This window comes from Chenopodium album, chromosome 13, assembly GCF_948465745.1.
Source record: "Chenopodium album chromosome 13, dcCheAlbu1.1, whole genome shotgun sequence".
Classification (NCBI taxonomy): Eukaryota; Viridiplantae; Streptophyta; class Magnoliopsida; order Caryophyllales; family Amaranthaceae; genus Chenopodium; species Chenopodium album.
In genome coordinates, this window is record NC_137846.1 from 53091439 (window position 1) to 53114478 (window position 23040).

General features: G+C 33.0%; 4 protein-coding genes across 4 annotated transcripts; 1 reads left to right on the top strand and 3 right to left on the bottom strand.

The window, feature by feature from the left end:
• The first annotated feature begins 1006 nt into the window (after positions 1–1006).
• LOC145574954 (uncharacterized) lies at positions 1007–3951 on the top strand. Its single transcript, XM_081632858.1, has 2 exons — positions 1007–1264; positions 1442–3951. The coding sequence occupies exon 2, from the start codon at positions 2511–2513 to the stop codon at positions 3306–3308; it is 798 nt and encodes a 265-aa protein (XP_081488984.1). The 5' UTR covers positions 1007–1264; positions 1442–2510; the 3' UTR covers positions 3309–3951.
• Positions 3952–9617: 5666 nt separating this feature from the next.
• Positions 9618–13648, bottom strand: LOC145576926 (endoglucanase 11-like). The gene is made up of 5 exons (XM_081634625.1): positions 13131–13648; positions 11788–12000; positions 11409–11609; positions 10813–11067; positions 9618–10344 (listed from the first exon to the last, which is right to left on the bottom strand). Exons 1-5 carry the CDS (start codon positions 13344–13346, stop codon positions 9703–9705), a joined length of 1527 nt encoding a protein of 508 aa, XP_081490751.1. The 5' UTR covers positions 13347–13648; the 3' UTR covers positions 9618–9702.
• A 2462-nt stretch (positions 13649–16110) lies between these two features.
• On the bottom strand, positions 16111–16931 carry LOC145574955 (putative pterin-4-alpha-carbinolamine dehydratase, chloroplastic). The gene has a single exon (XM_081632859.1). The coding sequence runs from the start codon at positions 16832–16834 to the stop codon at positions 16172–16174; it is 663 nt and encodes a 220-aa protein (XP_081488985.1). The 5' UTR covers positions 16835–16931; the 3' UTR covers positions 16111–16171.
• A 615-nt stretch (positions 16932–17546) lies between these two features.
• On the bottom strand, positions 17547–21390 carry LOC145574956 (small ubiquitin-related modifier 1). Its single transcript, XM_081632860.1, has 3 exons — positions 21214–21390; positions 18196–18345; positions 17547–18005 (listed from the first exon to the last, which is right to left on the bottom strand). Exons 1-3 carry the CDS (start codon positions 21286–21288, stop codon positions 17940–17942), a joined length of 291 nt encoding a protein of 96 aa, XP_081488986.1. The 5' UTR covers positions 21289–21390; the 3' UTR covers positions 17547–17939.
• Positions 21391–23040: the final 1650 nt, after the last annotated feature.

The following is a 23040-nucleotide window of genomic DNA, read 5'->3' on the forward strand; positions in this document are numbered from 1 at the left end:
CAGCCCAGACCCATATCTAACATACTCACATGTTAATGAGAAAGTTCCAATTTATTATCATCTTAAATCTTAATACACAAATAATTTCACTTTTTGTCCAATCAACATGATATTTTTGTAACTAAATCAATAATTTTGAGCCCATATTTTTCTTCAAAAAAAAAACATAAGCCCATGTTTAACAAGTTGTTATTTACATTTTTGCCATTTACTACATAATCCGTATTTTGTCTATAAGGAAATAAACTTGTATTTGCTTCTTGTTAGTTCACACCTTTGCCCTCATGGCTTATGCCGGACTGCGCCAACATGAAAAATTGATTGTGTCTAGCACAATCCAACATAGGCCCAAGGATTTGTAACAAATTAGGCCCAAGTATTAGCGCCCTGTTTTTGGTCTGAAATGTGGCCTAACCCAATTGAAAGCACGATTTAAGTAGAGCGGCCTTGCTATGATATTGTATACAAAGTATTTGTTTTTATATACTATCTCCAATTTTTTTAGTTATAACTTTGGGGTATTATTTGAGATATATAAAATATTTCAAAATTGCAACTAAAAAAAATCAGAGGTAGTATATTCTACAATAGTAATTGAATAAGATGTTAATGTGGATATACCCCTCCATAAACACCATATAAATGAGCTTAATGAAACATTAAGAAGCTCAGATCATCACAAAATTAAAAAGGTTATGACTTCTAACATGCATGTATTAAAATGTAACTCATAGAATCCTAGAAAAAAAATCCCATTAGAAAACCATGATAAAGAGGTATTTTTTTTAGACCTTGTAAAGCCATTAATCCAACAGTTACAACCGTTTGTGTGTCGAAGATTATGATGGTTATAGAGAGGGAGATGGAGTTGGAATTGGAGTCGAACTGAGAGAGACATAGTTTTTTTTTTTTTTTTTTTTTTTTTGGCCACCACCCTCTTGTGGATTAAGATTTTATCTAAGTTTTGTCCATATAATCCTATCAAAAAAATGTTAGCCATATAAAAATATACATGTAAAAAATGTTGTCCATATGAAATGAAAAAGATAATGCCAATGGATTGGCCTCACTCCACCCATTTTACTTCCGTGTGAGATTTTTATTTTTTTAAATTTCTCGAAGATATAAATTATATGCCATAATAATTATTTTGTGCATTATCATAATAAATAGAGCAAAAATTGTGAAGCTTACGCACCAAAATATTAAAAAATGAAGAAATTGGCCATTCTTACCATCTTCTTGCTCATGACTACGTTAGCAGGTACATTATTTATGTGTTGAAACCTTTTATTTCATCTTATATTATTAAATTTCTTTTAATCTTCAATTATATACAATATCATGCATGGATTAATACTTATATTTTTTACTAACGTAGAATAATGTATTGATTAATTTGTATTATTATTGCATGTGTTATTATTGTAAAACTGTATAGTGCCAACATGGGGAAGGATTATGGTATATACCGAGACCAACAAGATGGAAATGCTAGAGGAACTAATGATGGTGGCGATGATGACTGAGGGATTGAATCGTCGTGTTTCGCCGGAGGTGGTCGAAAGAGAAGAATTGGCACTAGTAGGCAGTGGTGGAGGAGCAACCACTCGAGGGAAAGAAGCTGCAACGTAACATGTCCCATGTTATGATGTTAATTGTCCATAGAATGAATTTGTTGGTTATAGACTTATGGAGTATATATGTAAGTAATTAAGTAATAAGTATGATATACAAGTATATATCTATGTGAGCTAATTCGACTAAATGACTCGATCTGTTAGTAAATTTGATTAGCTAATTGTATATCATACATACAAACACTCCATATTTTATTAAGGGGCGGTGAATTGAATAAAAAGAAGAAATATGGATTAAAAATAAATTTTCTATTTTAATACATACGATATTTGTTGAGCTAATACCCCTATGTACAGTCAGCATGTACAGTCAGCAAGTTTGTTATGCTCTAACAGAATATTGTTGGAGTTTGTTATGTATTTTCTCTTGTTTATATATAGCTGTAATTGTAAGATTATTACACAAGTTTTTCATAATAAAATTTTCCTCAAAATTTCTCCCAATTTTCTCTCTGTCTTTATCTTCTTCCGCAAGTTTTTCCTCAGTTCTTGAGGTTTCTTCACATGGTATCAGAGCTCAGACGCTGTTTTCTGAGATTTTCTTCTCTTCTTTCTTCTTAATTCTTCTTCATCTTCTTCGATCATCTTCTCTTCTCTGTTTTTCTGTTGATTTATGTTGAAATGGCGGATGATTCTTCAAATTCAGCTTCGAATGCTATCAATTTCAACGATCCTTATTATCTCAGCAATGGCGATCATCTTGGTATGCAATTAGGCAGTCATATTTTGACTGGTTCCAATTTCTTGAACTGGAGTAGAACTGTGAGAATGGTGTTGATTGCGCGAAACAAACTGCAGTTTGTTGATGGCACTCTTCCTATGCCTGCTGTTGAATCTTTGGATCGTTAAAAATGAATCAGGAATGATTACATGGTCATGTCCTGGATCTTGAATTCAATGGACAAGGTTTTGGCAGAATCTTTCATGTTTGTTAATTCATCTTATCAGCTTTGGCAGGAGTTGAATGAGAGGTTTGGGCGTACTACTGCACCAAGAATTTTCGAATTGCATAAGAATTTGACATCGATTAAGCAAAATAATGCTTCTATTGCTGAATATTTTGGTCAATTGAAGGCAATTTGGGATCAATTGCAGATTCTTGAAGGTTTTCCAGATTGTACATGTGGTGCTCTTAGGCAATGCAGTTGTGGTATACTCAAGAAGATTCTGGAGAATGATCAACGAAATAAGTTAATGCAGTTGCTTTCTAGTTTGAATAGAGATTATGATCAAGTGAAGACTACTCTCTTAGGTTCTGATCCATTACCACATATTCATAAGGCTTACTATACTTTACAGCAAGTTGAACAACACAATAAGCTAAACAATTCTGTAGTTGAACCTGCTGAGGTTAATGCTCTACATGCTGCTAAGGTGTATCCTAGGCCTACATATCAGAATTACAAAAGAGAATTCAAGAAGCCAAAAACTGATCTGATTTATGAGCATTGCAAGAAAAGAGGTCGTGTTATTGATAATTGTTTCAGGCTACATGGTTTTCCTGATTCTTGGAACAAGGATAAACCTAAGTTTTCATCTAGGTTTGCTAATAATGTGTGTTCTGATGAGAACAATACACATGCTGCTGGTATACTTGGCAAATCACCTCAGGAAAACACTACCGGTGATGCTGGTAAAGGTGCTCCTGCTTCAAGCACAGCAGAATAATTCAAGTGTTTCAGATGATAATCCTCTCTCTGCCAATGTCAATTTTGCTGGTACAATTTCTATCTCTAATGTGGATAGTTTACAGCATTGTTTTGGACATGATAGTTGGATAATTGATACTGGTGCTTCTAATCATATGGCATCTAATCTGGCATTATTTGCTTCATTAAAACAGCTTATAAAATCAATTAGAGTTTCTTTGCCTGATGGAACTGTGAAATTGGTAGAATATGTTGGTGTAGTTAGGTTGAATTCTGAAGTTGTTCTGGATAATGTGTTTTATACACCAGAATTTAGACATAATTTGTAGTCCGTTGGGGAATTGTTGGATAATAATCAGCTTATTGCTGTTTATGATCATAATGCTTGTTATTTTCAAGACCTTACTTCTAAAAGAATATTGGCTGCTGGTTTAAGAACTTCTGGATTTTATAGGTTCTCTAAGTTTTTAGATTCTGTTGACAACAATTCCAGTGTTAAGAATTCTGTTCAAGTTATAAATAATGCTATTACAACAAACAATACTAGTCCTAGCTTAGTTATTGTTCATGCTAGACTAGGTCGTCCTGCCATAGGTTGTATGAAGCATATTCCAGTTCCATCATTTGGCAATTTGAATAAAACTCTTGATTTTAACTGTGAAGCTTGTGTGTTAGGGAAACATCACAAAATGCCTTTTCCTCTTTCTGATTCTCATGCTCTTGCTGCTTTTGATTTAATTCACATTGATCTTTGCGGAAAGTATAAAAGACCTTCATTGACTGGAGCCACTTATTTTCTCACTATTGTTGATGATCATACAAGGATTACTTGGACTTTCTTGTTGAAACTTAAAACTAAGGTGTATTCTGTTATCAAGCATTTCTTGCAATATGTTTCCACTCAGTTTGGTACCACAGTGAAGGTTATTAGGAGTGATAATGGTACTGAACTCATTCAGGATGCTTGTTCTAGTTTGTTTCTTGATTGTGGCATTGTTCATCAGAGGAGTATCCCTGGTAACCCTCAACAAAATGGAAGGGTAGAAAGGAAATATAGACATCTTTTGGAAACTGCAAGAACTTTAAGGTTACATGCTGGTTTACCCTTTAAAGTTTGGGGTGATTGTTTACTGATTGCTACCTACCTGATCAATATGATTCCAAGTTCTGTTTTGAAGTGGAAAACACCATATGAAATGTTGTTTCATAAGGTTCCAGATTACTCTCATCTCAAGGTTCTTGGGTGTTTGTGTTATCCTGCTGTGAAAACTTCATATAAGTTTGAAGCTAGAGCTTCTAGGTGTGTGTTCATTGGATACCCTTTTGGACAAAAGGGGTACAAATTGTATAATCTTGACACTCACAAAATTGTTCTAAGCAGAGATGTTTTGTTTGTAGATTCTGAGTTTCCTTTCAAGACTCAGATTCAGACTCCTGATTCTTCTTCACATGCTCCTACCCCTAAACCTATGGTGAATCCTGCTCTAGATTTTTCTCAGAATTCAAAACCATATTCTTCTGTTTCATCTCCTCATCTTTCTTTTTCTTCTCCTTCTAATTCCTATAATTCTTCACCTATTCATGATTTTCAAACATATATTTCTGGAAATTCTGATTCTAGTTCTTCTATTCCTGCTTTATCTTCAAATGATATTCCTCAACCTGATCCTGTTGATAATGTCATTGAGCCTGTCAGACATTCTACCAGACAGTGCAAAACTCCATCTAAGTACAAGGATTTTATTCTGGCTAAACCTTCTCACAGGACTGTTTCTCAGTCAGATTCAGATGTTTCTGCTACATTTAATGTGTTTGCAGAACCTTCTCTTGCATCTTTACTTCCTGAGTCTATACATAGTCTGAATATGGTTATGTCTGCTTATGAACCTTCTTCCTATAAGCAAGCCAAAGAGCATCCTGAATGGATTGAGGCTATGAATATAGAAATTCAAGCTTTAGAAGACAATGACACTTGGGATTTGATTGTTCTCCCTGAAGGAAAAAAGGATATAGGATGCAAATGGGTTTATAAAACCAAAATTCAAGCCAAATGGAGACATTGAAAGGTGTAAGGCTAGATTGGTGGCCAGGGGTGATAGACAAGTAGAAGGCAAGGATTACAAGCATACTTTTAGTCCTGTGGCTAAATTGACAACTGTGAGAGTTGTAATGGCTTTGGCTGCTGTGAAAAATTGGGATATTCAGCAGCTAGATATATAAATAATGCTTTTTTACATGGTTATATTGATGAAGAAGTATACATGCATCCTCCACAAGGTTATTCTAAAGCAGTTCCAGGGCAAGTATATAAGCTGAAGAGGTCACTTTATGGTCTCAAACAAGCATCTAGGTGCTGGAATCAAGAATTGTGCAGATTTTTGATCAATTGGGGATTCACTCAATCGAAACAGGATTATTCCTTGTTTTTTATGCAAACTTATCATTCTTTAACATTGGTTGTGGCTTATGTTGATAATTTACCGGTGATTGGTAGTAATGGAGCTGTCATTACTGCCTTGAAATCTAATCTGCATAGTGCTTTCACTATCAAGGATCATGGTGCTCTAAAGTACTTTCTTGGTATTGAAGTTACAAGATCTGATTCTGGTATTCTTTTGAATCAGAGAAAGTATATTCTGGATTTGCTCAGAGATCATAATATGGAAAATTGCAATGCTGCTACTTTTCCTATGCCTAAAGGCTTGAAATTGAGCAAGGATGATGGTGAGTTGTTATTGGATCCTGAGGTTTATAGAAGATTGGTTGGGAAATTGTTGTATTTGAATCTTTTCAGACCTGATATTTCTTATTCAGTTCAGCAACTAAGTTAGTTCTTGAGTGAGCCTAGGGATCTTCATTGGTCTACAGCAGTTCATGTTCTAAGATATCTCAAGGGTACTATCAACTTGGGATTATTTTATCCTACCAATTCTGAGCTTTCCTTGGCAGCTTATAGTGATGCTGATTGGGGTACATGTACAAATTCAGCAAGATATCTCACTGGTTACTATGTTTTTCTAGGAAATTCTCTAATTTCTTGGAAAATAAAGAAACAGAAGGTTGTGTCTAAAAGTTCTACTGAGGCAGAGTATAGGAGCATGAGTCACAATGCCGATGAAGTTGTATGGCTTGAAGGTTTATTGGATGAGCTGAAGGTTAATGTACCTACACCAATAACCCTGCATTGTGACAACATTTCAGCTATTCATATAGCTGAAAACCCTTGTTGTCATGAGAAGACCAAGCACATGAGGAGCAAGAGTCAGAAAATTGATGTTCATTACATCATAGCAAAGGTGCAGTCTGGTCTAATCAAGCTCAAGTATGTGAAGTCTGCTTTGCAAGTAGCAGACATTATGACCAAACCACTGGGAACTGATCAACATAGATTTCTAGCTTCTAAAATTGGTTTGGTTCAAAATGCCAGTACTCAAGAATGGACTGGCTCATGTTCAGCCTGTCATTCTTGAGGGGGGGTGTTGAGCTAATACCCTTATGTACAGTCAGCATGTACAGTCAGCAAGTTTGTTATGTTCTAACAGAATATTGTTAGAGTTTGTTATGTATTTTCTCTTGTTTATATATAGCTGTAATTGTAAGATTATTACACAAGTTTTTCATAATAAAATTTTCCTCAAAATTTCTCCCAATTTTCTCTCTGTCTTTATCTTCTTCCGCAAGTTTTTCCTCAGTTCTTGAGGTTTCTTCACAATATTGTTTCTCACTTGTATTAAGTCTATCTTCTTTGATTGGATATTTGGAAGGTTGCAACAACGGGGAGAAAGAACTAATAACAAAATTAATCAAATATATTGCATGCGTTAATTATAACTTGAATTTATAAAGTGATGCATCTTAAAAGAAACACAATAACTTTTGTGTGCGCAACTAGCTGACACACTAAGTAATCCTTGATCAACGAGTAACCCCTGACCGATCGAGTAATCCTTGACCGATCGAGTAATCCCTGATCGACTTAATAACCCCAGACCGAGTGAGTAACTCTTTACCGATCGAGTAATCCCTGACCGAGTGAGTAACCCCTATAACACTAACAAAGTAACTCTTATAATGGTTGGCCACAAGGTGTATTGTGGTCAACCACATATAAAAGAAGTTTGTGAAAGAAACAAAAGAAGTATAACAAATGTTTTTTTTCTTTTTATTTCTTTCTATCTTTCTCCTCATCATATGTCAATTTATTTTTCTCCAAATATTCACAACTTATAAACAAATTTTACCTAAATGCAAACAAATCTAAAAGGAGATTGTAGGAAAAATATGCTCCAAACTTGTATAAGAAAACATTAACAAGTGGTAACAACAACCAAACAAAAAAGAAATATTGGCATAATTTACCAAACATACATGATGTGTATAATAAAATGCTGAATTAAATAAAATGACTTCATCATTGAGTTGAGTTGTGGATAATGCTTCTATAATAATTGAAATTAAACAAAGGTAAAATAGAATGAAAAAAGAACAATTAGTACGTGGCGGTTTTGTATTCCACCACGTGTTAACAAAACTTCTCTTTAAACGCCACGACATGCATACATAATATAATAATACGAACTACAAAATTTATTTCGATCTTCTTGTTTTGAGGAAACGAACTAATATGCCTACGTTAAGGGGGTGTATATGTGTATTTACGTTATTTCTATTATTAGAAACTCGATAATCTTAACACCAAAATAGATCTTCAATATGAGTCGACTAGTTCAACTTTTTTCTAGCAAATCTCCACAACTTAATCCATTTCTTGCAACTTCACATGCTGCTTCTAAATCTATCAAGGTATTAATTTTTGAACTATCATTCGTTTTTGTTATCAATTTTAATCGCTTGATTTGATTAGTACGTTTAAGCAGTACGAGTAGGATCTTTCGTTATTATATTATGTTCTCGTAGTTGTTGATCTCTTGAATCTGACGATCAATTAAATTAATTGGTTAAAGTCTTAAGACGTGTGATATCCTAGAAAGTAGTTTAGAAATCTCATTTACCTCGCTCTTTGTACACGTACTGAAAAGATGCAATATGATGATTCTTCTAGTTTTTTTTTTCAATTGAAAAGGTATGCGTATCTAGAGCTTAGAGCTCCCAATCCGAGGAAAAAAAATACCAAAAATCTAAAATATTTATAAAACAAATTAACGTACTAGCTAGTAGCTAGTAATACGGGTGATACGTAACTTGTTAGCTTACAAAATGAATATGATTTTTATTACTGTAGGTTTTTTTTCAACGTGGGACAAATTATACATCTACACATACATAATACGATGTATGAAATTTTAACATTATGTACGAATTGTGAATTTGTATGTGATGGTTAGAAATACAGCCAACACAAAGGAGAAGGAAAGGAAGAAACGGTGTCATCATCGGACAGAAGAGAGAGGGCGCCGTCAACGGCAGAGGTGTTGCAACAACTAACTGATGAGAAGGAAAGAAGCTTGGATGAAAATTCTGGTCAAGGTGTTGTAAGTCACAACTATGCTGATAAGGTGATCAATGATGTTGATGATGGTAATGATAATCCTGATGATATTAACGAGAAGTGCAAAGCCTCACAGTAATAATCTTTAATTTGGACCGACTACTAAATATTATGCATTTTTGATGTTGTATACAATGTGCTTTCTTTTTGGATTGAGGTATGGATACCAATGAGCCCACTTAATTCGGGATATTCACATGTAGGCCTCTGCCCTCCTGCCTGGAAGTCGAAGTGCTGAATAGTTGTTCTACCTGCTTATGTCATTTATTTGGAAATTTTGTTATAATAACTAATAAGACACTTTGAATACAAGTTTTTAGATATATATCAATTTATTGTGGCACCTCTCTTGCTTCCAAAATATATAGTACTATCATAGGGGAGGAGGGAACCTTCCACCAGGGCCATTTGAGATCCGGTCCATGGTAAATTATTGTAAATTTGTAATTAATTAGTTAATGAAATTAAATAACGTTATTTTACTAATAAAAAATTAGAATATAGTGATTAGTTTTAAATGAGAGGTAAAAGATTTAAATTTCGACCCCTCTAATATTTTTAGCCAAGATCTGCCACTGCGTACTATAGTAGTAATCTTGATCATCCCCAAATATCATGTATACCAATGATTGTTATCTTGTGCAATTACATAGATATAGATCTCATATTTGTTGGTACTAACTACATTTCCCATAGTTCCTCAATTTCGTGCAATTTTACAGGTTAGATGCAGGTTAGTTTCTGATAGTTTCACATGGCGAGGCAAGGCTATAGGTAGTCCAAACACAAAACTTCAGAGTAAGAGATTTAGAGAGCGGACTTCACCTTGAGTCACACTTCAAAATTGTAATTTATATATAAATATATATATATAAAGTAACAAGTTCCTAAAGCATGAGGAACTCTAAATAGAAGAACAATATATGGTATTATTCTTAATACTATGCAACCTAGCAAAAACTCCAACTAATGGGGCAGTATTGTATGTACAAGCTTCAATCTGAATATAATTACTCCTCTTATCAGTAAACTCATCTTTATCATTGGGCCCACCAACAACGGCCCCAACCAAAAGATTTGGGTTTGGATTTGGATGTCCATACCACTTATTGTATCCCTCAGTACACCCAATAAAATCTCTCCATTTTTTATAGGATGGGATTGATGCACCCCTATGATGGACCCTTAATGGGTATTTAGGCCCAAACCCAACCAAATAGCTTAGGCCCATTGGGTTTGAGCCCAATATGTAGTCCACTTGTGATTTGGCTTGGCCCATGATTTCTTTTGGGCCTACTTCTCCCAAGGAACAGCTTAGAGTCTGACTCGTCGTTTGAAGGTAATCAGAGTAGACTGTAAGTAAAAACGCAGCGTTTGATACGTACTGTAAGTTGTTCCATCTGCGGGTGTACAGTAAGCCCCCTGGGGTGCGTTTCACATTGTTGACTTTGTTTTTGTTGAGGCAACCACAAATGTAGTGTTCTGCTTTTGATTTGTATTGTTCTAGTATTTTCCTGTTTTTATCATTCTTCTCTTCTCTTAATAGCTGCCACAATGAATCATAAGAAATTTAGAGCTAGTAAGTTTATCACAAGAAAATACAACAATGCAAATCACTAAGCTCTGCATGTGACAAATGGGTTATTCAGGTTAGGCTTAATTCGAGTCTTACTAAGATGATGAGTCATTTAGTTCAGATTCAGTTCAATTTAAGCACCGTAATGTACGTACAAAACTACAGTTATATCAATATTCTTCCAACTTGAATCGTATCGAGTTATTTAGTTTTAGGTACAGTTTGACGTCTAATCGAGTTATACAAAACATACTCTATAAAGTCTACATTATTTGAATGGAAATGTGTATAGTAGTGGGAGCATAAATATGTGGACACAAGTAAACATGATGAATTGAAGAGGGAACAATGCATTTATTTAGAAATGTGGAAAACTTTGAATATGTTGCAATTATTTGGGAAAGAGCAAGTAATAAACATAGTAAAATGTATGATTACCATGGAAGCAATAATTTGAAGTCCAGCATACTTGAGATCCCAACTGAATTCATTGATGGCCCAAGTGACTCCACCAAAAGAGACGGCATTGTTGATTGCATAGTCCAAATAATTTTCCTTTTTACTGGCTTTATACAGCCACAAAGCTGCCCATAATAACTCATCTTTGTACCCACTCCATGAAGGATAATAACCCTTTGCTTCTTTTAAGCTATCATCATATTTTCCTCTATATTTGTCACCAAACTCAAACAACTTCATAAAAAAAGGAAGAAGAAAAAATAAGTATATTACCCCGATAGAATAAATTACCCAAAAAAAAAAAAAAAAAAAATCATTTTTGTAACAAACTCGTGTTAATTATGATTTTGATACAAATAAAATACTCGTATGATCAATGTATTTGGACTCGAATAAAAGTGTTTGGATCAAGTAAGTGATCAATAGTTAGACCAAATAAAATTTTTGGACCACTTTAGTCCAAAATAAAATTGTAAAAAGGGTCATACTCATATCCAGTCAAAAAGTTAACAAAAGTATGTAAGCTAAAAATAAGAGCTTAAGTAACATAGATTATAAAGTTATTAAATGCTTACTTGTTGAGCATGGTCCAAGAGCATATTAGAGTAATGTGGGTCGGTTGTCCTAAACACCAAGGATGCAGCTGCCATTGCTGCGGCCGTCTCACCAGCAACATCTGATCCCGGATTGTTTTCGTCGACCTTATAAGCGTGCCGTGAGGTTGTCATGTCTTCCGGGCGTTGCCAGCAATAGTGATCAGAGTTGCCATCACCTACCTGAAAAATCTCTTTAGTTAATTTTTGTTTTATCATGTAAGATGTAACAACCTTGATATAATTAAAATGATGCCTGAATGCATCATACATTCATACCTTATACCAATATATTAAAATTTAACAATTATTGGTATAACAAACAATATAAAAGAAAGCGTTACAAGGGCACAAATTAAACCTGAGCCCATAATACAGTTGGATGAGGATGAGTTTTGATGAAGTAATCTGTGCCCCATTTAATTGCTTCAAGTGCATGATCATATTCTCCAGCCTCCATCATCTCTTTTCTATACTCAAGGACTCCCCATGACAACATTGTCACCGTAAACGCCATCGGAAACCCGAATTTGACATTGTCGCCGGCATCATAGTACCCTCCCACCAAATCAATCTATACATGTACACATATTTTTTAATGAAATTAGGCAATATGAACACAAAATAAATTTCATATTTTCACTTAAATCTACATTAGTTTTTTTTTTTTTTTTAATAGAAGAGAGGTATATAAAGGTTAGTAAGTTTTCTCCCAAAACTGCAAAATCGATCGTACTGAATAAATGATGCTTTCATGAAATACTCTATATATCTCATTGTAACAGAAAATCAAATCATCCTAATTGGGTACAGATGGCAAGTTTTTAGGGTGCCGTTATATGCAAATGTACAACGAGTTCGAGAATTTATAACAAAATCACAGTAGATTGTTGTAATTAATGTGTTGTTCTTGTGAATTTCTTTTTAACTTCTTATATGCTGTTTTATTATAATTTACGGAGTACCAATTATTTATGATAAGTAAATTGGTCATTAGTGCATCTCGGTCATCAATATAGCATACTTAATTTTTTAACATATACTCCATCGATCTCAAAATAATTGTCTCAATCCCCTTTTCTAATTGTCTTGAATTACTAGCTTCATTCCTTTTATTGTAAACTTCTACGAGTACTCTAATCATTTTATTTCAAGTTATATAAAAGTACAACAGTGACAAACACAATTGTCAATGCACAATTCATATTAAAATATCTAATCATATAGTACGAAGTAGTTAACTTATGAACAAGTTAAAAACATGGGTAAATTATTGCAAAAATCATATTGTTGCATTTAACCTGTAATCAAAAGAAAGTACTATTTCTTCATAGCTTGGGCCCCACACTAACTTGTTCATTTTTTTTCACTTTCACTTTTTCTCCCTTTTTTTTTATTTATGGTTACATTTGCAGATCAAGCAAACAAATTGAAACAGAATGAACAGCATAATAATAAAATAACATTTTTCAAAAATTTCACTTTCCTAATTATAAAACAGAGCATTATAGATTTATAAATTGATTATACACCAAAATACATCAAAATAAATCATTATAACCCCAATGTATATTCTATCATCACAACAATACACCAAAAAAAAAAAAAAAACCTTCTCATTATTTTTGCACGCTTGATACAGTTTACACCCTGAGTGTATAATAGAAATTTCCGTCAAATTGAGATACTGAAAATACGACGTACCTCTTGTCCAAGCCCATCAAGAAGGGCAGAATGATGTCTCCAAACTACCCTTTGATTATAAGGCAAATGCCCTGAACGTTGCGCTTCGAAATACAAAAGACTCTTAGAAAGAGCATCAACATAATGTTTAGAGGTAAATTCAGAGAAAGTAAAGGGTATAATTGCAAATATGAATAAAATGAGAACCAAATTATGATTTTTTGAATTTGTTTTCATGATTTTTGGTTTTGTTAGTTTGAGTTGGAATGACTGGTAGTAGTGTAGTAAGTAGTGGTTGCAGGAAGGAAGGAAAGAAGGGAAAGAGGAGAGAGAAAGAGGGAATGTCGGTGAGATTGTGAGAAAATTACGGGAGTTATGTTTAAAGTTTTTATTTTTGGTATTTTTAAATTTCAACTTTTGGGCTTTTATTTTTTGAATGTCAACAATTTGGGCCAATTACAAATCTGAAGTCTTTGTGTCTTTTAAACCCTCACATTTGATGACCCGATTTCCAAACATACCACTAATGTTTTTTTTTGTTTTTAAAGAGTAGAGAGACAAGTGATGAGAATCAATTTCAGAATCAATCAATTTCAGAATCACTTGAACTAACTTTCACTCTTTAACATATCACTAATGTGAGTGTGTGATTTGATGGGTATTTCAAATTTTTAAAAATACTCTTTCTTATATTTAGGCTCTTGTTAGCGACATCTTTGGATATTAGATAAGTATTTAAAATATTTTCTAAACTAATACGAGTATTAATTTAGTATTGCATTTTAAAGTTATGCGTTAATTGAGATAATTAATTTTTATTTAAATTCAATATTTCTACATTTAGTTATCTAATGTCCCGAAGCATTCATCAGCTTTTGCCTTATTTAATTTATTTATAATAAAGTTTTTTTAGTTATTTTACGTGAACATTAAATTTCAATTTAAAATGAAACTATATCAGTTACTATTTCGTACATTTGAGATGTTTATAATATGATATGAATAAACATTAATGAGTTTTTTTAAAAAATAAAATAAAATTTTATTTAGTTGGATTTGTTACCATTTCAGCCAGATAATTCCAAATATTGAAGCATTATTAGAGAACAGTTTTTTTTTTTTTTTCTGAAGAAAATTAGAGAATAGTTTGCCAAACATGAAATGTGTGTAAATTTCAAATTTCAAGTACATCAATGATTAAAACTTTTGTTTGCTTATAAGACATTTTATGGTTTACTCTTACAGAGTACAAATATTTTGTTCGTTACATACTTACCAGTTACAAGTGTACAATAAGTACTCCCTCCGTTTTTAAATACTTGCTCCATTTTTTTTTCGGCCGTTTTTAAATACTTACTCAATTTTCTTATTTTGAAAACTTTTACACTACTCCCTCTGTTTTGTTTTTTTTTATTATTTGCATCGGTTTGACCGGCACATTTGCCGAGACGCAACTTTGACCATCAATATCTTTAATTGTTAATTAGTAAAATTATAACAAAATTATATTATGAAACTAGACATTATGACAAATCTTATATAATAACATTTATTTATTTTATAGAGGTGAAAAAACTAAGAGTCTGTTCACATTTACTAAACTGAACGGATAAGAGCTGAACTGAACTGATTGGAGCTGAACTAAATTGAATAGAGGTGAAATGAATATTTTACGAGAGAAGGAAATTAGAAGTTGAACTGAACTGAACTGAACTGATTGGAACTTAACCGAACTGAACTGAAATTAAGCTGAAGTGAACCAACCCTAAGTCAACCATGGTATGTGAATAGTGCAAAAATCAAATGATGCATTTTAAAAAAACAGATGGGGTATTTAACTAATTTCACTCACCTAGTAGACTCACCATGATCATATTTTATTAATCTCATATTCTCCCTCTTCCAATCATTTCCACTACTTTTGTTTTTTACAATTTTTTATTCTTCCACCTACCCCACTACCTCCATATACAGTATTATTATTTTCTTCAATTTCTCCTAAAACTCCGCGCATTAAAAAATGGAGCAAGTATTTAAAAGTGGAGACAGTATTATTTTGCAACGTCATATATTAGGGTTAATTTTTTCAAATACTAATGGTTTTTTCTTTTTTTTTTCTTTTTTTTTTTTTTTACATTATGAGTGGATCCTTAAGAATTTATTATTTATTTTAATTATTGTTGTAACAAAGGCAACATTATTGGTTAAAAAAACACATAGGTGATCTTTATTTTTATTTTTGTTCAAAACGATTTTTAAACACATATAGAATAATTTTATATCTATCTTACAATATTGTATGTACACTCGTGTTACTTGAGAGCTTGCATTTCTCATAGATTCGATGTAAAAAAAATTTTAAAAATCCAATTTGGACAGAGCTATAATATAATCAACCAATTAGATTTACGGAGTAATATTTTTCCCATCAAAGCAAATTTGCAACACTAACACAATTTATGTCTCAAACTCCTCTCAAAGCAATTATGCAATGGTTACATATGGAAATTAGTTTCAATGGCAAGAACTTCCTCTTCCATTATATGTTCCTAAAATTGGTCTATACTAATTCAGTAATAATGGACATGAGATTCTTATTTCAATGACAAAATTTTAAGTGATTGAAGTTGAAGTCACCTCCAACTCAGTTCTCAAGAATCTCAACTTCTCATAGTTCTCAATATGGTCGCATCTTAAAAAGACCACAGTAAATCAACTACAAATTGCAATGGGACCGAACCACAATTTTAGGCAAGAAAATTCTACCCAAATTGGTGCCATTAAATACGCCAATTTGATCAAAATAATTATCAACGAAATAACTTCATTTATGTATCTATTATTTTGAATAGTTACTAAAGAAATTTACTTCATATACTTAACTACTAATTTCGGACAAGTGAAATATGCAAAAATAAAGAATTTTGTCTTAACATAGAGATAAGATGTTTTTGGGGAAAAAAGTGAAGATAAACCTCTATGTATTGTTGCAAAACAGGGATAATGTAATCAATTGAATTAATTCAACCAATTTCTGTTACATCTTTCAAGAACAAAAAATACTAAGCCCAAAATCTCTTCTTAGGAAGAAGATCAGAAATCTTAACCTTATCAATTTTAGCAGCAACAATAAAATCATTAACACTCAACCCACCAATTTGCTCAGTCCACAAAACAGCAGTCATCTGATTATTATCCTCCTGATGAAAAACAGGGAAATTTCCAGTTCCAGCACTTTCAACAACCTTAGAAATCCTATCTTTCAACTCAACTCCTGCTTCAACATCCTTCAACTTCCACAAACACTTCAACTTCAACACGACCTTACCATCTTCGGTTACGTCTTCGAGTAATCGCCATCCCACGACCTTCAAGAGGAGCTGCTTAGCATCATCCTTAGACATTGGAGCATCAGTAGGAGATATAGGAATACAAGGCTGTTCCGAAAGAGCAAGAGCTTTAGTTTGTGGGATGAGAATCTTATGTTCTGTGCTCACGTTTCCTAGGACTTTTTCGCCGAAGTTGCTCTCTAGTTCAGCTGGGAAAGGGTCTCTGGCTCCGAAATCGCCTAGGAAGTCTGTTCCTGTGACCATCATTGGAGTGAGCCGAAGGCGACGAGTTGGAGTGGTTAGAAAAGGGAGGACCGTAGGAGTAAAGGGAGTAATAGAGGGTTTGATGGGAGATTTGGAGTAAAAGAGGGAGGTGGTGGTGGATGTGGTAGCCATTGAAGAAGGTGAGAGTGTTACGAGTAATGGCGTTAGGGAAAGGATAGAGTAAAAGATCAGAAATTAGTTTGTCACTACTATTCCTAGTGTTTGTTGAATGATGTGGGAATTTTGTGGCTAAGAAAAGGTGGTTGTGTAATTGGATAAGGCCCACATAGGAAAAAGGCTTCAATTATTTTGTGGCCTTGATTGGAGTCAAGTTTTCATGAACTATTCTGCCCATAGCAAAATACAGTAGGTTGCATGAGATTGGATACGAAAGTAGTTTGGATACCGACTTTGATACCGTTTAAAATATAATGGCACAGGTGCAAATTAATTTTTATTTTTTTTATTAAAATAATGATAACCATTTCCGATTATATACTTTTTTTTTTTTTATGAATAAATAAAATACAAATTTAGTATAATGAAAACCGGCGAGAAAAAATCGGTTTTCTAAAAATAAAAATAAATAAATAAATAAAAATTACAATGCAAGTAATAGTTCAGCTATCAGATGCAGACACATTACTAATATCACAAATTAGCAAGAACTATGATTTCCAAGCAATTGAAACAAGAAAATCAAATACATAGGTCAAACTGTCAAAAGGGACTGAACAATGAAAGCAATTTCCAGCACAGTAGTCTACTAGTCTTTACCAAACTAATTCCCAAGGGAAAAGTAATCAAGCTTCAAACTGAGCTCGCAAAACCAAATAACCATTGGTTAGATAATCAAATTTCAAGCATAGTACTCCTCGGATAGCTCAAGCTTAATTACAATCGAACTCAAACTTTGAGCACGTTTATAAACATCCTAAGATATTTCATTTGACAACAAAGAATGAATTTGGTTCCAAAGCCACAGACAATGAGAATATACAAAATAGTTTCCATGTAGTTTAGATAATAAGATGTGCTTTGGGGCGATGCCCTAACAGGTAATGACATACCAAGCATCCAGAATTCACGACAACAAACAGAGATCCAACAGAGCAATTAAGTTCAAAATAGACTCATCAAGTTACAATAAAGTTTTAGACATGGTCTTTCACAAAGCCAATCTCAGAGATAACCTAAACCTTTTTTTCAACCTAGTAAACCTGAGGTACGGCAATAACTAGATCATAGCACCTCCAGTCTGATGAAGCATAGCGTCTATCTCATCACCATCCTCCATTTCCAACTGTTGCAAATAACATAAATTAGTTAGAGAGATATAGGAACAGAAAAAGCAAGTATTCCCATTAAACCCATCATTGTTCTGACAATCTGACTCAAGACCAATAAGAAAAGTAAAACCGATATAGACCCCCTAAACCAGGATACATAAGTACAGAGTAAAACAGAAAAAAGAGAGAGAAGAAGAGAGACACCTCTTCAGGAGTCTGCTCGGCTCGAAGTCGACGCCCATCAAACAAGAAAGCAATGGAGTTCAATTCCACTGATTGTCGGTCACAGTAAGCATTCATAAGTTTCTTCAGCTGTGTAGACCTCTTGATACGAAAGAAGACCTCATTCCCATCCTAAAACAGGCCCCAAACAGAAACACATTAAGAACTGAAGCAGTCCTGATGCATATACTCAAAATAGATAAAAAGTGTAATACGCTCAGTTAGAGGTAAATATCATATCAGACACTGGAACAGAAATCATGGCCAGGAGATTTTAACTTGACATCAGCAAAGCCATGTGGTAGAGATAAAAGGGAACGGTAAAAACACACGCATGCATGCAAAAGGAATGCTTTTTAATACCAGCTTCAAGGCCGCCTTCTCAATTCCTCAACTTAAAAAATAAAGATTTTGGAAAAAAAAAATGTTCATATTAGTTTAGGAGGTTATGATAAGTTCAAACAAGTTTAGATAACGGCTACAAAGTTGGAGGCTCATTTCAGAGCTAAAAATAAGTTCAGTACAAGGACCCAAAAAAGATCAAATTATTTCAGATACTCCGTAAGTGATATTCATGTGAAAAGATCATTAGGGATAATCCACTTGTTCTAATGGGGGCAGGGGGGCAACTTGTGTCATAACTCATAACTAACTAGATCTGAGAAGGTATCAGTCCTTAAGGTTACAAAAATGGCACCTCATGATCTAGAACTCAAACCATAGAATTTATTTGAAACTTAAATATTCTGTAACTGATTTTAGTATTTTACAAAGCTAAAGGGTAAAGTGAAACAATGAATAGATGTTCGCCCAATTTCATCGACAGAAAAGTATATATATATATATATATATATATATATATATATATATATATATATATATATATATATATATATATATATATATATATATATATATATATATATATATATATAAGATCGTCTAATTTATCCTGCAGTGGACAGGATTAAGTAAATTGGGAAAATAGAATGATCAATGGTCTAGTTTCATGGATAACAGATGGATAACTACATTGCAAAAATTTTGCAACAGTAGTATATATCGAGCATATTTTATTCACTCATCATCCCCCTCTTCCATAGAGGCAATAGAACCTGTAGCCTACTTCTTTAACCAAGCATTTTCAAAAAGACGGAAAGAGTATGCTTTCAGCTATAATTGAAATATGATATCACAAATCAATACTTGACTACTTGTATTATACACTACACAGTAACCATCATTATCAAGATTATAATAATTACACATGAGAAACTATAGAAATGTATGCTGTAATATGAAATTGTATTAATAAGGGAAAAAATATGATTGAATACAATTAGGAAAGATATTAGGAAATAATGGAAATAAATCAAAAAGATATAATGCAATTATATAAGATACAGATTATGAGAATAAATTTGATTTAGTTCATTGTATTGCATCTAGTGGTGATGTGAAGGAATTTGATTAATAATTGACTGTCAATCAAATTAAATCAGCTGTCAATCAATTAATATCACCGATTCATAATGTCTAGTGCATGAGGTTGCTTTAACACAGCTACTAACCATCAAACACCAACAAAAACGATATGCAGATAGTCAGATAGAGCCCACATGTATGATATATCGACTACAATTTCATCCAGCAAACTCAGTAACCTATCACTAAACATGTTCCAACATCATAGAACACCACAAAAGCTTGGCAGTGAGCAACAAACATGGACGTTTAAATTAAAATTGCACCACAGATAAGGTGCTTCTACAACAAATTTATTAACTTGTAATACATAAAAGGTAAATCCTACTCAATCTTTGTTCCTCTTTCACACTCGCCCCTTGCTATCCATCAATTATAACAATTTCCAAACCATCTATCAATTATAATTATTTCCAAACCATCCATCAATTATAATTATTTCCAAACCATCCATCAATTATAATTATTTCCAAACTATCCATCAATTATAACTATTTCCAAACTATCCATCAATTATAACTATTTCCAAACTATCCATCGATTATAATTATTTCCAAATTATCCATCGATTATAATTATTTCCAAATTATCCATCAATTATAATAATTTCCAACTTATCCATCTATTATAATTATTTCCAAACTATCCATCGATTATATTTATTTCCAAACTATCCACCGATTATAATTATTTCCAAACTATCCACCGATTATAATTATTTCCAACTTATCCATCAATTATAATTATTTCCAAACTATCCATCAATTATAACTATTTCCAAACTATCCATCAATTATAACTATTTCCAAACTAATATGGTCTTAAATAAAACCGTGAATGCCTCATGACCTTGTAACCCGCTAAGTCACCTCTAACGCGTACTGGTAAACAGATTGTTCCTCCCCTGAATACGAAAATCTAAATCCAAGGACCAGCGACATCCTTTGTACTCAGCATCCAACAATTAAAAACAAATTAAGGAAAATTGTACACTCAAACCAGTAATTCACTCTGACAAGATCTTGCAATTCTAAAAACAACACATAATTTGATTCAAAGGCTTAATTGACAATTGATTCAATGATTCTACCCCATGGTATCAGCAATAATTTAATCAATTTTTTAAAATAAAGTAATTAATGAATTTTTGTACTTAATTGTAACAATTGAATCAACTCAAAATCAAATGAACAGATCACTTTAATCAAATGCCTACTAAAATCATCTACTCGTATTACTTAAATTCAAGCAATCCGGAAACACTAACAGTTAATCGCAAACAAAAATTAATGAAAAACACAAATAAATCAAATTAAACGAAACAATAGAGTGAATTACCACCAAAAATCAAACCACACAAAGCAGCATAAACCCTAGAATTACACAAACCACAAAAATTTTAAAAACTAAGCATATAAATCACAAAAATTAAAAAATTAAGCATAAAAATCACAAAAATTAAAAATTAAGCATAAAAATCAGAAAAAATAAACCCTAAATCCTTGAAAAAATTACCTGACCCTTGACTTTGAGATTGATGTGAGCACCTTGGTCACCGGGCTTCTTGTCTTCTTCCTGAGTTCCAGACATTTTTCTCTCTCTTCTTCGAGCTTCGCTTCGTTATCACGCTAACAGTCTCCCTCCCTCCTTGAATGCACCACTTTTCTCCCCCTTTTTTATTTTTTTCAATTTTGAGTCTCTCTTTTATAATTGGAGTTTTGGTCTTCTCCACTTTATTTGTAAAAAAAAAAAAAAAAAAAATATGGAGTCAGCGGCGACTGCAAGTTTTGAAGCCCAATACAAACATAGCCCAATCATGATTAATTCGGTTTTGGTGATTTTGTTTTTTAATGGAATTGTACAGGCGATGATGTTGGCAAATTTGATATTCTGTATTAAAAACTTGTGTTGATTATTATATTTATTTGGTGTTTTTTTATTAATGTATGTTGTAGAGTTTTGATTTACGACGAGAGAATGGAAAATTTTAGTTGAACTCGATGTTATTGTATATAGAGGCGATGATGTAAACAAATTTGATACTGGGTTTTAAGTAACTGTGTTGAATACTGCATTTATTGGAATTTCTTGGTTACTGTAGGTGCAGAGTTTTAATTTACACTGAGAGAATGGAAGATCTTGGTTGAACTCAATGTTATCGTGTTTAGAGGCGATGATGTAGACAAATTTGATACCGGTATTAAGAACTTGTGTTGATTACTTATCGGAAATTCTTGGTTAATGTATGTTGCAGGGTTTTGATTTACGCTAAGGGAATGGAAAATCTTGGTTGAACTCGGTGTTATCGTGTATATAGGCGATGATGCAGACAATTTTGATACTCGGTTTTAAGTACCTATGTTGACTGCTATACTTGTTGGGATTTCTTGGTTATTGTATGTGCAGAGTTTTGATTTACACTAAGAGAATGGATGATGTTGGTTGAATTCAGTGTTATCGTGTTTAGAGACGATGATGTAGACAAATTAGATACTCAGTATTAAGAACTTGTGTTGATTACTTATCTGGAATTCTTGGTTAATATATGCTGCAGAGTTTTAATTTATGCTAAGGGAATGGAAAATCTTGGTTGAACTTGGTGTTATCGTGTTTAGAGGCGATGATGTAGACAAATTTGATACTAGATTTTAAGCACATGTGTTGATTACTATACTTATCGGGATTTCTTGGTTATTGTGTGTTACAGTGTTTTGATTTACGCTGAGAGAATGAAAAATCTTGGTTGAATTCAATGTTATAGTGTTTAGAGGCGATGATATAGACAATTTTGATACTCGGTTATAAGTACTTGTGTTGATTGCTATACTTATCGAGATTTCTTGGTTAGTATGTGTTACAGAGTTTTGATTTGCCCTAAGAGAATGAAAATTATTGATTGAGTTCAATGTTATCATGTTTATAGGAGATGATGTAGACAAATTTGATACTCGGTATTAAGTTGATTGCTATACTTGTTGGGATTTCTCGAGTTAATGTATGTTACATAGTTTTGATTTACGATCAGAGAATGAAAAATCTTGGTTGGATTCAATGTTATCATATTTAAAGGTGATGAATCCAATGATGTAGACAAATTTGATACTCGGATTTAAGAACCTATGTTGATTAATATACTTATCAATGTTATTTTATAATGTTGCGATTGGTTTTGGAAGATTATGGACTCTTAGCGACGGGATCTTGTCTTGAAATAAAAAGATTACAAGATAGTTAACTTGGTGCTTATTATTCTTACCCTACCCTTTATCGTTGCCCCTCCCAGCAACATTACTGCCCTACAACAGCCTCAAGGAATAATTGGAAAAGAACTAGTGAGGAAGG